The sequence below is a fragment of the Muntiacus reevesi genome, chromosome 6 (genome assembly GCF_963930625.1).
Source record: "Muntiacus reevesi chromosome 6, mMunRee1.1, whole genome shotgun sequence".
NCBI classification, from domain to species: Eukaryota; Metazoa; Chordata; class Mammalia; order Artiodactyla; family Cervidae; genus Muntiacus; species Muntiacus reevesi.
Window position 1 is genome coordinate 23,928,612 of NC_089254.1, and position 12,760 is coordinate 23,941,371.

The 12,760-nt window shown below is 38.2% G+C and overlaps 1 protein-coding gene across 1 annotated transcript in view; it reads left to right on the forward strand.

Moving 5' to 3' along the window:
• TSPAN13 (tetraspanin 13) overlaps positions 1–12,760 on the forward strand; it is a 34,631-nt gene that overhangs the window by 10,376 nt on the left and 11,495 nt on the right. Inside the window, exon 2 of the mRNA XM_065938716.1 lies at positions 12,557–12,724. Coding sequence (XP_065794788.1) covers positions 12,557–12,724 — 168 coding nt within the window. The remainder of the gene's footprint in view (positions 1–12,556; positions 12,725–12,760) is intronic.

A 12,760-nucleotide genomic window follows, 5' to 3' on the forward strand; every position in this document is an offset into this window, starting at 1 on the left:
AAAGCTATGACACACACATGACCTGTCAACCCTTCATCACATTCAAGACTTTGCACATAGCCCCCCAGATTTCCTTATCCTCCTTTGTAATCCCTCTTTTCTGTTGCATAACCTTTGGTCCCAATTTACAGGCAACCACTGACCTGCTCAGCAGTAAAGTTGAGGCTGGAGTTCAAGCCTGGGGAGGGTGTGAGTGGGAGGAAGATGGCCTAGGACATTTCTCTGGCTCACTGATTCCCTTCTTGTTTGGTCCCAAGAGGAACCAGTTTCAGAGAGCCTATATGGCTTAAAGGGAGTACTCATATATATTTTTTTAAAGCCCATTGACAAAGTGAAGGATTTAGAGTTAGTTTAGGTTGGGAAGGTGGTCACAGTAGGGAAGGTAGACAGTCACTGCAAGTTTGCAAGCATTAAAAAGTTATAATAAACACTTGCAAGATGAAACTTATATTAGGCTGAATTCTCTAGAAGTTATAAATGAACTTAATGGGTTTGCAGGATAGTACAAACTCCTGAAAGGATATAATTGGGAAATTCAGTGATTAGATCATCAAGTATGACTGGATCAAGGGGCTCAAAAAAGGTCAGAACTCTTGCCCCTTCTGTCCACTTCTCAGCCCAGCTTGCCTCTGCATAGATTCTTTTTTGAGGCCAGAACTTTCCATGTACAAGACAAGCCATTGGCAGAATCAATTTTAATTGTCCTTACTTTTCTCTTTCAATATCCCTGTATTATCATATGGGACATACTAGTTAACCATGTTGGTTTCTGGGCCCAATCCATGGACCAACTACTGTGAGCAGGAGGATGAGTAACCATGACTACTGCTAGCACTGGCTGGAGAGGACCAGTGAGATACGAGGATTAAGAGTTTTATAAGAAATATATGTGCTGGTTGTAAAAGCCCCATGTGTCCCCTACAGAGATCCTTTGTCCTCTGAGCAGGAATTTGCCTGAATCTTCTTAAATTCTAGAATGCTCTAGCAACTTCGTCATCATTTGAAAGGCTTACTCTAGAAGGAAATGGCAACCCACTCCAGTGTTCTTGCCTGGAGAATCCCAGGGACAGAGGAGCCTAGTGGGTCACGGTCCATGGTATTGCAAGGAGTCAGACACGGCCGAGTGACTAACAGTTTCAGTGGTTTAATGCCTCCACACCTACTTAAACTAGATGATAAAGAACATTATGCACAACATTTTTTTCCTTTCTTCTGGAGTGGTGCTGTATGTTATCGATCCAAAAAAGTGCACGAATGCATGTGTGTTAGTTTTAAGCAATTTTATTTGCTAGAATGATCTCAGAGATAAGGACTGTATCCTGGGTAGAATTTTTTGCTCCCCTACTCCAGGCAGTGCACTGTGAACTTGTATATGAATGTCAGCACATGTGACAAATTCTCCACGTTGGGTAAAAGAAAAATGAGCACAAAATTAGTAAGCCGGGATTTGGTAGTTAACTAATAGCAAAGTGGTATAGTGAGGATCTTACTATTGGTTTATAACTGTGCAACCAGGTCTGCTAGGGAGTAAGTTAAGGACATGCTAATCAAACCCATATCAATCTGGCTATGAAGCAAGACCTACAACTTCTTATGCACTATAATATTGTCTTTGCTATTATATCTCAGTGTGAAAAATGACCTGTATTGCTGTGATGACCTATGATATAGACACTGTGTCATAGTGCCTCTTTATATGTCCAGTAGGCACTGTGATATAGTCCTACCGGGATAAAAATATTGCATCAAATGGGAAGTTTGCCCCAGTTCTGCCTCTGTCACCAAGCATGTCATTTTGCTACTCGGATTATTCGCCTGTAAAATGAACAGACTTGGTTAAGGTCACTGGCCAGATAACTGTGCCACTGACGCCCTCCTTCATCAAAATCTATCCATTTGTGCACCAGAAGTTTTGCCACGACCTCCTTTTTTAAGCATTTGCTTTGGAAAGCAATGCCAGTTGTAGACACTTTTATAATCTTGCCTTGGTGTGGTCTGTCATTTTAGCTTTTGTACTCTCTTAAAAGCTTTCCTTGTATATTCACTTTTCTTTGTTTTAAAGAGAAAACAGGAAAGGTTGGCGCTTCCTGCTCATAAAAAAAATCACTGTCAACAAGTTAACAGATCCGTAATTTGTTTTTATCAGCCTTCTGTCTCCCAAAGGAAGGAAACTATTTGTCATAGGTCTAAATTTACTTTCTATTACAATTGATCTCATAAGGAAACTGTTGTTACTATTAAACAAAAAATTCTTGCAGTTTCTTTGTCTACCAGGTTCTAGTGACAAATAGGCTTTTTAATTATACATTTAGAAGTAGTTTTATGGGAATCAATAATTTTTATATCACTCATTTGGTAGGCTTTTACATAATCCCATTCTCTTCAAAATTACAAACAAACCATAACATGCAATTACTACTACGCAGAAATAAATTGTTTCCTTATTATCTTTAAAAGGCTCCTTCTTAGTGAAAGTTAGACACACTGGTAATCAAATCTAATTAGATGCATATCATAACTTTTAGGTGTTATTTCTAATTTAAACGATTAATTATGAGGACTTGAGGGATTTTTGCTATAATGTGTTGGAGACTACAGTCGCACACACAAGAAAACATTTATGCTCTCAATTTTTTAATTAAAAAACCATATTTTGGGGATTTATCAGAAAATTGAGTCACTTAAATAAGTTTATGTTTGGACAGTTTCATCTTTGTAGTAATAAATGACAGATGTGTTTTAGATTGGATAGTTAAATCTAAGTGCTCTTCCATGTTACAAATGAGAATGTATATGTGTGTGTGTGTGTGTGTGTGTGTGTGTGTGTGGGTGGGTACACTCGTGTGCCTTTAGGATATGGGTACTTAAGGGAAATGATAGGTGGTATCAAGTTTCACATGTGCATCTGCCCGAGTGTGATAGACAAGTAAAGATTCAGCAAAGGGCTGCCTGCTGCCTTCACTTCTGTACCACCTTCACTTGCAAGGCTTCCCTTTTCCTAAATGGCAGCTCATTGTGGGGGGGGGGGGGGAGGATGTGGACAGTACCTGGAGATGCACAGATGAGAATTGATGTGAAATATTTGAGACAAATGAGACTATCTTGATATAAGTAGCTGTGTTTGGGGAATAGTGTGAATGAAGTCTGGATGAGGCAAGTTGGACCAACTTACAGAAGAAAGCAAAGCAGAAGAATTTAGTTTTAGTGTTCCAGTAAGAAGGGGGCTGTTACATCTTCAAGCTACTTTTAATTAGGAAATGTTTCATATGCACAGAAAATAATATGGTATACTCTCCTGAGCCCAATAGACTGATTTAACAAAGTTAGTATTTGGCTCTGTCTCTCTCTCCTTTTTAAATTCTTCTTTGAATTTTTTACAATATTGCTTCCACTTTATGTTTTGGTGTTTTGGCTATGAGGCATGTGCGAGCTGAGCTCCCTGACCACCAAGGATCAAACCTGTACTCGCTGCATTGGAAAAAGAAGTCTTAACCACTGAACCACCAAGGAATTCCCTCTTTCTTTTTAAGAGGCTAAAAGCTATAGTACAGTTAAAGGCCCACTCTCCATTCCCTTTCCCAGCCCTCACCAAAAGTACTTACATTTGTTGATTGGCCTTTTGGATTCTTCTTTGGTGAACTGTCTCTTATTACCTTTGACCACTTTTCAATGTGCTTATTGTTTTTTTTTTTTAATTGATTTGTAGGTGTTCTTTAATATATGTGTGTGTGCTATAAATATCCTCTAGTCCTAGGCATATCCTACATTTGTCTGTTTTTTTATCATATAGAATTTGCAGTTTTAATGTGATTTCTAGTTTGGTAGGTAAGAACAAGGATTCACATCCCACTTCTGTGTCTTCCTTGCTGTGTAACCTTGGGCTACTTTCTTAACATCTCTGTGCACAACTTTCCCCACCTGGAAAAGGGAGCAGTAATACTACATCCCTCTTAGTATTGTTGTGAAGATTGTGTATGTCTGTGTTAGTCACTCACTCGTGTCTGACTCTATGCAATGCCGTGGGCTATGGCCCACCAGGCTCCTCTGTCCATGGGATTCTCCAGGCAAGAACACTGCAGTAGGTTGCCATTCCCTTCTCCAGGAGAGCTTCCCAACCCAGGGATTGAACTCAGGTCTCCTGCATTCCAGGTAGATTCTTTACCATCTGAGCCATGAGGGAAGCCCACTAATTAGTAAATGTAAAACATTTTGAATACTTCTTGTATATAGTAAATGCCATATTTGTATTATATGTGCTTTGGGGCAGTCTTGTTTAAAAATTTTTCTTTAACTCCAAAGGCAAAACATTATTCTGTACTTTTTCCCTGCCAAAGTTTAAGGTTTGCTTTTTAGATATAGGCTTTAAAGCTATGGTGTGAGGTAGGGATTCCTCCTATTATTTTTCAAAATGGGAAAGTAATTGTGAAAAAGCTGTTAATTAAAGACTACTATTTCCATATTGATTTAGAATTCTATATCTCTTCAAGTCTGCATTGTTGTTTGATTACTTGATTTTAATTACCAAACTATTATAATAATAAATTCTGATATTTGTTTGGATTATTTTTAACTTCTTTAGTCCTTTTAGTTTTGTTTATATATTTAAATTTACTAATTAAAATAGATCCAAAATCTGTAGAGTCAGACTCAGATTTTGCAGAGCATGGTAAAAGCAATAACAAAGGTAAAATTTGGGACAGTTAAGTGTAGTCATTGACAAAGGTTTGTTTGCCATTAGAAGCTTTTCTTATGCACTGTGCTAGTGATACTGTAGCTGGGCTGAGAAAAAATGCAGCAGCCACAACCTTTGTCCTTAGTCTTAAAAATATTCCTAGCTCTTTGATGACATTTATTCTTCCATGTAACTTGATGGGTCATGGTATAAATGATCTAAAATCCGGTGAGACTTTGACTAGAAATACATGAAATTTGTAGGCTAAATAGGAGGTGAATTGATGGTTTATTATAATGAGTGTTTCCAATCATGAACATACATCTCTTCATTTAATTTGGGTCTTTTTCATGTTCATCAATTCATTTCACAGTTTTCTCCATGGACATCTTTTAATACTTCTATTAGAGTTGTTTATGTTGTTGTTCTTCAGTCACCAAATCGTGTCCGACTCTTCATGACCCCTGTGAATTGCAACACCCTAGGTTTCCCTCTTTGTTTGTATATACCTTATATTTTGGGAACCTATTACAAATTGCATTTAAAGGAATTCATTAAAAGATTTGGGGGTGCATCAGCGTGTTGTTGATTTTTGTGATAGTGATCCTATTTCTAGCAGCTTTTCTGGTTCTTACTAATTTTAATAGTATTTACAGTCTTTTGGGTTTCCTGTATAGGTAGTCCCATTAATTTGAGTAACCACAGCTGTGTTTATCCTTCTTTGTTGTGCCATGTTCACTCTTAAACATAGTTATCTAAGACCTCTACCCCGGTGCTCGAGAGAAGTGGAGATGGCTGGCACCCTTGTCTTACTCCTGAATTTTGAAAGAAATATTTCTCAGGTTTTTCCATTGAGTATGATTTTTACTTTGGTTTTCTGATAACTTTTCTTTTCAGGTAAGGAAATTTGGGGGAACTTACTCTTGTTCTTTTTCTTAAAAAACAAACCCAGAGGGAGAGGGAGGTGGGAGTGGGGATCGGGATGGGGAATACATGTAAATCCATGGCTGATTCATGTTAATGTATGACAAAAACCACTACAATATTGTAAAGTAATTAGCCTCCAACTAATAAAAATAAATGAAAAAAAATTTGTTGAAGGCATGTCAGTTTTTTCTTTTTTAATGAAGTTTTACTTTTCCTTCCTATGGTAGTTTCACTTCTTTCTGCTTTCTTTAGATTTGCTCTGTCTGGCTCTTTTTTAAGTCTGCATTTTTAAATAGAATTTTGTTTTTCCCATATTGTTTTTATTCCTTCTTTTATTTATTTAGGTAGTTTAAATGTTTGAATTTTAATCTCGTTCAATTGGTCCTATTACCCCAAGTTCTTTGGAGCTCCAATTCTTTGCCTTTTCCTGTGTCTGTTGCATCTCTTATGGTAGATTTTTTTCTTACATGTTTTGTGAATTTTGATTGACAACAAAGTTTTTATTTTTTCTTTGGGAATGGTGTGAGGACTGAGATTCAAAAGTGTCCCTCCTGAGTCATTTTGAATTTGCTTCCTTGACTTTCCTCCTCTAAATGCCATCACTGCCAGTGATCAGCTTTCATGTGAATGGCTGGGCTTGAAGATTCCTGCATTCCTGGATAATGTACATTTAGCCTCCAAACGTGGGCATGGTAGGCTTGGAGTTTCTCTTTCTTGCAGATTTTGAAGAGGTTCAAAAATCTTTACTGTCTTCCTGAGGGTGGTAGTGTGATTTTTCTGTGACCTTTTATACTAAAAATACAGTGCTCTGGAGGTCTAGACAAACATGGGTCTTAGTTCCACTTCTCATGTCTGCCTGGTTTAAAACCCAAGTCCTTCCCCTTTAGTGATGTTCTGATCTGGGAATTTCTTTCCACTTTCTCATGGCCCCATTGTGCCAGTTGTATGCTTGCTGCTCTGATTTTCAGTTCTCCTTTCCTTTCTGGCCTGTGGAAATTTCCCATAGTTTCTCAGCAGTCAGCTATATATTTAAATAAAATGTGAAGTCTTTTTTCAATATTTGAAATTATGTGTAGCAGGAAGGATTCAGCTGTGTGTGTAACTCAGTTGCCCATGTTCTCCGAACCTTCTGTGATAGGCTGATACTCCTCTCCCATCAAGGTACACATCCTCATCCTTAGAACCTGTGACTATGTGACCTTATATAACAAAAGAGGCTTTGAAGATGTGATTAAATTAAGCAGCTTGAGATGGAGTGATTATTCTAGATTACTTGGGGGAGCCCTATGTAATCACAGAGGTCCGTATAAGAGGGATATAGGTGGCTTATACTCAAAAGAGTGTGATATATTTAGAGAAGCAAGTTTGTTGCAGTCTGAGAAATTTGAAGATACAGCACAGCTGGCTTTGAAGATGGAGGAAGAGAATATATAGGCCAGGGAGTTCAGGTGGCCTCTAGAATCCCTGTCTCTCGAGCTTCTCTGATGCTTGAACTCTCACCTTTGACCTTGTGTTGACCTTTGATGGTGATGTGTGTTTTTATAGTTTCTTTCTTTCTTTTTTCTTTCCTTTTCTCCTTTTGTGCTGCCACATTGGCTTTGCTAGAACGACTGCTGAAGAGGAAATATTTAAACTTGCATCTGAATATAGAAAAATCTTTTTTTTTTTTTAGAACTTCATAAGATAGCTACTTGATCTTGTGATTTCCATTCTTTGTCTTCAGAGCAAACTTACTAGCACGTACCGTGTGGTCTTTTTATTTCTGTGAACACACAGCCCGTTCATTTCTAGGCTTTGTTTCTCTGTGTGCTTCATTTTAAAGACAACTTTGAAGTAATGGTGAAATAAAAGATGTCACTAAGAAAAAAAATCTGGAAAAGGCAAAAAAACGGATTCTTCCCTAGAGATTCCAGAAGGAACGAAGTGTTACTGACACCAGTATTTTAGCTTAGTAAGACCCATGTTGGACTTCTGACCTCTAGAATTATGAATGCGCTTTTGTGGTGTTTTAAGCCACTAAGCTTGTGCTAATTTGTTAAAGCAATAATAGGAAACTGATAATACCCTCTCAAATGTTTCTGAAGGAGAGGTGCCTAGTGTCAGTGATGAAGATAGACTAAAACTATATTAAAGATACAGCAGAGCGAACTTGGTGAGGAATATTCTTGACAGAGAGGTCCATAGAAAACTTCTGAGGTGGTGCAGTGGTAAAGAATCCACCTGCCAATGCAGGAGATGTAGGAGACACAGGTTGGATCCCTGGGTTGGAAAGATACCCCGGAGAAGGGAATGGTTACCCACTTGAGTATTCTTGCCTGGAGAATCCCATAGACAAGAGGAGCTCGAAGGGCTACAGTCCATGGGGTTGCAAAGAGTCAGATGTGACTGACCACACATCTAGGGAAAAAAAAAAAAAACAGAGCAGAGATGCTTGTGAATGTTCTAGATAATGTTTTCAGTAACCACATAATGCCTAGTCTGGGAGTTAGAACTTCTTATGGAAGTGGTAAAGTACTCTACCCGCCACCCCCCCACGCCCCCTCCTTGGATAGCTGAGAGAGCAGAGAACAGTTTTCTCCTATTGCTAAAATGCTGCTGTTTTAAATAAAGGATTTGGTTTGCTGGGAGTGTCCTGACAGGGATAGCTAAATACTTCACTCCAGCTCTGCGGGTGGGGATTATGTTAGTGATAAAATATCAGGTAGATTTCTTTAACAGATGTTCCTGACTTGCTTGTTTCCAAATGTGTGAATTGTTTTGTGTGTGCTGTGTGTCCTGCTGTGACAAATGACCACAAACATGGTGGCTTAAAAACAAAAGATTTATCCTAACAGTCCAAGCGGCCAGATATTTAAAATCAGGTTGTTGACAGGACTGCACGCGCTCTGAAGCCCCACGGGAGAACCTGTTACTTGCCTTTTTGCCTCTTCTGTTTTCTGGTGGCGGCCAGCATTCCTTGGCTTGTGGGTTCATTACCCTTTGCCTCTGTCTTTGTATTGCTGTCTGTCTTCTCCTTTCTGTCTCTCTCTTATCTCCCTCTGCCACTCTCTTATTTTTTGGGGGGGAGGGGGCTGTTTTTTAATTGGAATATTGCCTTGCAATGCTGTGTTGTTTTCTGCCACACAGCAGTGTGAATCAGCCATAGTTATACATATATGCCTCTCTCTTACAAAGACACTTGTTATGACATTTAGACACCACCTGATAATCCAAGATAAGCTTCTCTTTTTTAGACCCTTAACTTAGTGACATCTTTGCCATATGATATAATATTCATTCTTTTGCTTCATATGGTAGTATTCAGTTGGGGTCATTTTTTTCAGCCTACTATCTGCTACCTTACTGTTTCTTTGCAATCTTTGGCTTATTCCATCATTCTGGATTTTTTTGTTGTTGTTTGTTGATTATTGTTCTATATTCTGGCCCACCTTGTAAAATATCTCTGACATAGCAATGGTCTGTACCATTGTGAGTTTTTTCATTCTCTCCTATGTTGAATTCTAGAATGAAAGCCAGCAAGCTGCAGCCCGTAAGTCACATCCATTCCATTGCTTGTTATTGTGCAACCTGCCAAATAAGAATGATTGTACATTTTCATTTTATTTAAAAATTTATTTTCTTCTTTATTTTTTAAATTATGAAAGTATGATAACACATTTACAGGAGACTTGGAAAATACAGAACAATGTTACGTATAGTTCTATTATATATTACAGTTTAAATAGATAATTTAAGATTTTTTAGTTGGAGTTTCAATGTCAAACTCTCAAAAACTAATAGAATGAATAGACAGAAAAGTAGAAGGATATAGTAGACTTGAAAAGCTTTATGACCCAATTCAACATAATTAAGATTTTTCACACAACAGCAGGATATAGATTCTATTTTAAGTTGCCATAGACTATAAGCCAGGAGACCCTGGAACATCTCCAGGGACATAAAACAAGGTGCAAAGACTTCATGGCCTAAAGGTATTGAGCTCATACAGAGCCTGTATTCTCTTATCACTGTGTAATTATGTTAGAAGTCAATATCAAAAGATGTTTGAAAATAACCCACATGTTTTCAAGTGCTATGTGACATTTACCAAGAGAGATCTTTGACTTAGCCCTTGAAAGCCTCAATAAAATTAAGTTTTTACATTTTTAAATGGTTGAAAAAAATCAAGGGAAGAATATTTTGTTCCACATGAAAATTATATGGATTTAAGTTTCAGTATCTGTAAATGAATTGTCATTGGAACACAACCCTGCTCTTTCATTTATGTATTATCTGTTGCCGCTTTTGTGTTACGATTGAATAATTATGGCAGAGCCCGTGTGTTTCACAAAGCCAGATGGCAACTCTCTGACTCTTTACAGAGTAAGCTTGCCAATCTTTGTTTTTGTAGGGGCATCTTTTCTCTGGATTCTGGTATATAGTGGGCACCAAACATTTGTTGATGAATATTTAACTTGTGGCAAGAATTTCATTAATATCATTAAGGATGTGGAATGATTCCCAAAAGGATTCTTCAAAACTATGGATTAGAAGAATTTTATGTATCATATTATTCATGATTCCGATCTTTTAGGCCCTAAAACTCAAAGAAATACAGGGTAAATGTCCTACCCCTGAATTTAATTAAATAAACAGGCATCACACCCAGGACTTGAAGTTGGCGAGTGCTGGTTAATTTTACAGAAAACTTGATTGCGCTGTGATTGCTAGGTGGTTTTTTTTTCAGACATCCATCTAGATGTTGCTCTGAAAGTATTTTTTAGAGGTGATTAACATTTACACTCAGTTGACTTTCAGTAATTGTGGGCCTCAGGTACGATATGAAATATGAAAGCATTAAGAATAAGAACTGGTCAATGTATGACAAAACCCACTGAAAAATAAAAAAAAAAGAAAAAGAAAAAAAAAGAAAAAAAAAAAAAAGAATAAGAACTGGGTTTCCTAAAGGAGAAGGAATTTTGTCTCAAAACAGCATCATAGAAATCCTGCCAGAATTTCCAGCCTGTCATCCTGCCCTGCACACGGTGGACTTTCTAGCCCCCACAGTTACGTAAGCTCGTTCCTTGTAATAAATCTCCTCTGTCTCTCTCTCAATATGTATCTTCTTGGTTCTGTTTCTCTGGAGAACGCCGACCGCTGCAGCTGGCAGTCTGATGTGTTGAGCACATGGGCCATGTTCAGTGTTCCGTCCCACCGTGCGGTGAGGATGCTACGCATCGCCCTCTGCCCCACGGAGGCGAGCCCCCTCCAGCAGCATCACCCTCTTCTTCCTTGACACCTCCTCCAGGCTTCTGCCTTTCACACCTCGTGAAAGGAAATGTGTTATATTTGGATACAACAAAATCAGAATTAAGCTCACTTGTGATGGGGCCGAGGACTTTTTGTCCATCCAGGATAGTCTGCAGTTTGAGAAGGCTGCGAATGAGGTGATAAAAGAGACAGATGCAGATGGATCTGCTGAGAAGCAGCAGTTGAGAAAATGAGGAGTGTTTGTGAGAAGTTTTTCCTCTTCTTCTCCCTCTGAAAACAAAAGCTCCCTGTGTGTACACAGTGGAGGCCACCAGGTCCATGTAACTCCGTAATTCGGTCCTGTCATACCACAGATGGTTGCTTTTGTTCTCAAGTTTTGCTGCTTTATCATAAGTGGATAAAAATACAAACAGCTGCTGTATTTAGCCATTTTACTCATATGTCTACACAGCTTAAGATTATTTATGTACCAAGACATTTAAAATTTGTGTCTAATAAACGAGCACATGTATAAAAAGTTATACGTTTCAGTAAAGAATCATTTGAATGAGTATTGACTTATTTTGTATTTCAAGACAGTTTATTAGGCCTCGAAGTGGTGCTAGAAAGTTTGTTTTACATACTTCTATTTCTCCCAACAAGGTATTAGAAACTGTCAAGTTGCTCCAGGAAATGGTTAACTCTTGACTGACTTGAAGATATTGTCTCTTTCCTGTTCCGCCCCCATCCCCACCCTTCCCACATATCTACTGAAGCTGTGTCTTCTATCAATTGATTATAATCTTAATATCACATGCTATTTAAGTGTTATTTCAAAGAAGTAGCTGTAACTTTGAGTGATAATGACCGATTGAGGTATGTGTTTTACCTCTTACACTCGACTTTGTTTTATAATACAAATTAAGTGGTTGGGATGTAAAATTATTTCTTCTTACTCAGAATGCCATGTTTAAGTAATGGAGCTAAAATCTCTTAACACTCTTTTCATCCTAGAAGTTTTAACAGTTTCTCTGTATATTTGAATGCTAATGGAAAAGATAATGATATCTAAAGCAGTTCATTTTAGCAACAGTTCTGCAAGATATTTTTGACTCTTCCAAGGGTCAAGTTCTGTGATAGGTGTGGGGAATACAGAGAGGTGAAAACATGGGGTCTCTAAGTTGTTCACAGACTCCTATGAGAGATAAACTTGGAATCAGAGTGTTGATGTGATGAAGAGAATAGAACCACATTTGTAGAATAGAGATTGCGCAGAGAATTGAGAAATGAATTTGGTTTGTTGGGGACTTAGGAAGACACCCCAGAGAAGTTCACTTGTTCTGGGCTTTGATGGAAAGATATGTGATTTCCCCACGAGGAAACTAGTATGTCAGACTGAGATGTATTGGTGTCTAGCAGTTTTAAATATGCTATTATTTCAAAAGCTTAAGTAGAAATCATTTAGGTTTAGTAAACCAGATGGCCTCTGAGGCTCCACGCTATATAGATGATTGTTTTTTAAAAGCATGTCTGAGGATTAATACTTGTTAATACTATAATGAGATCACATGTGTATTCTAGTATCGCGTGTTAGCAATCATTCATAAGATATTAAGCAGGTGCCTGAAGGATGTCCTTGATATTAATATTATAGGTTGGCAGTTTTCCTCTCTCTTTTTCCTGCCCCTTCCCCTCCCCACTCACTGCCCTTTGTGGTGATTTTTGCAGTTGGTTAGCCTGCTTCTGATTGGAATTGCTGCATGGGGCATCGGCTTCGGGCTGATTTCCAGTCTTCGTGTGGTCGGCGTGGTCATCGCTGTTGGCATCTTCTTGTTCCTGATCGCGTTAGTGGGCCTGATTGGAGCTGTGAAACACCATCAGGTGTTGCTTTTTTTTGTATCCTTTTTTACAACTGGGAGTTTTACCCCCATT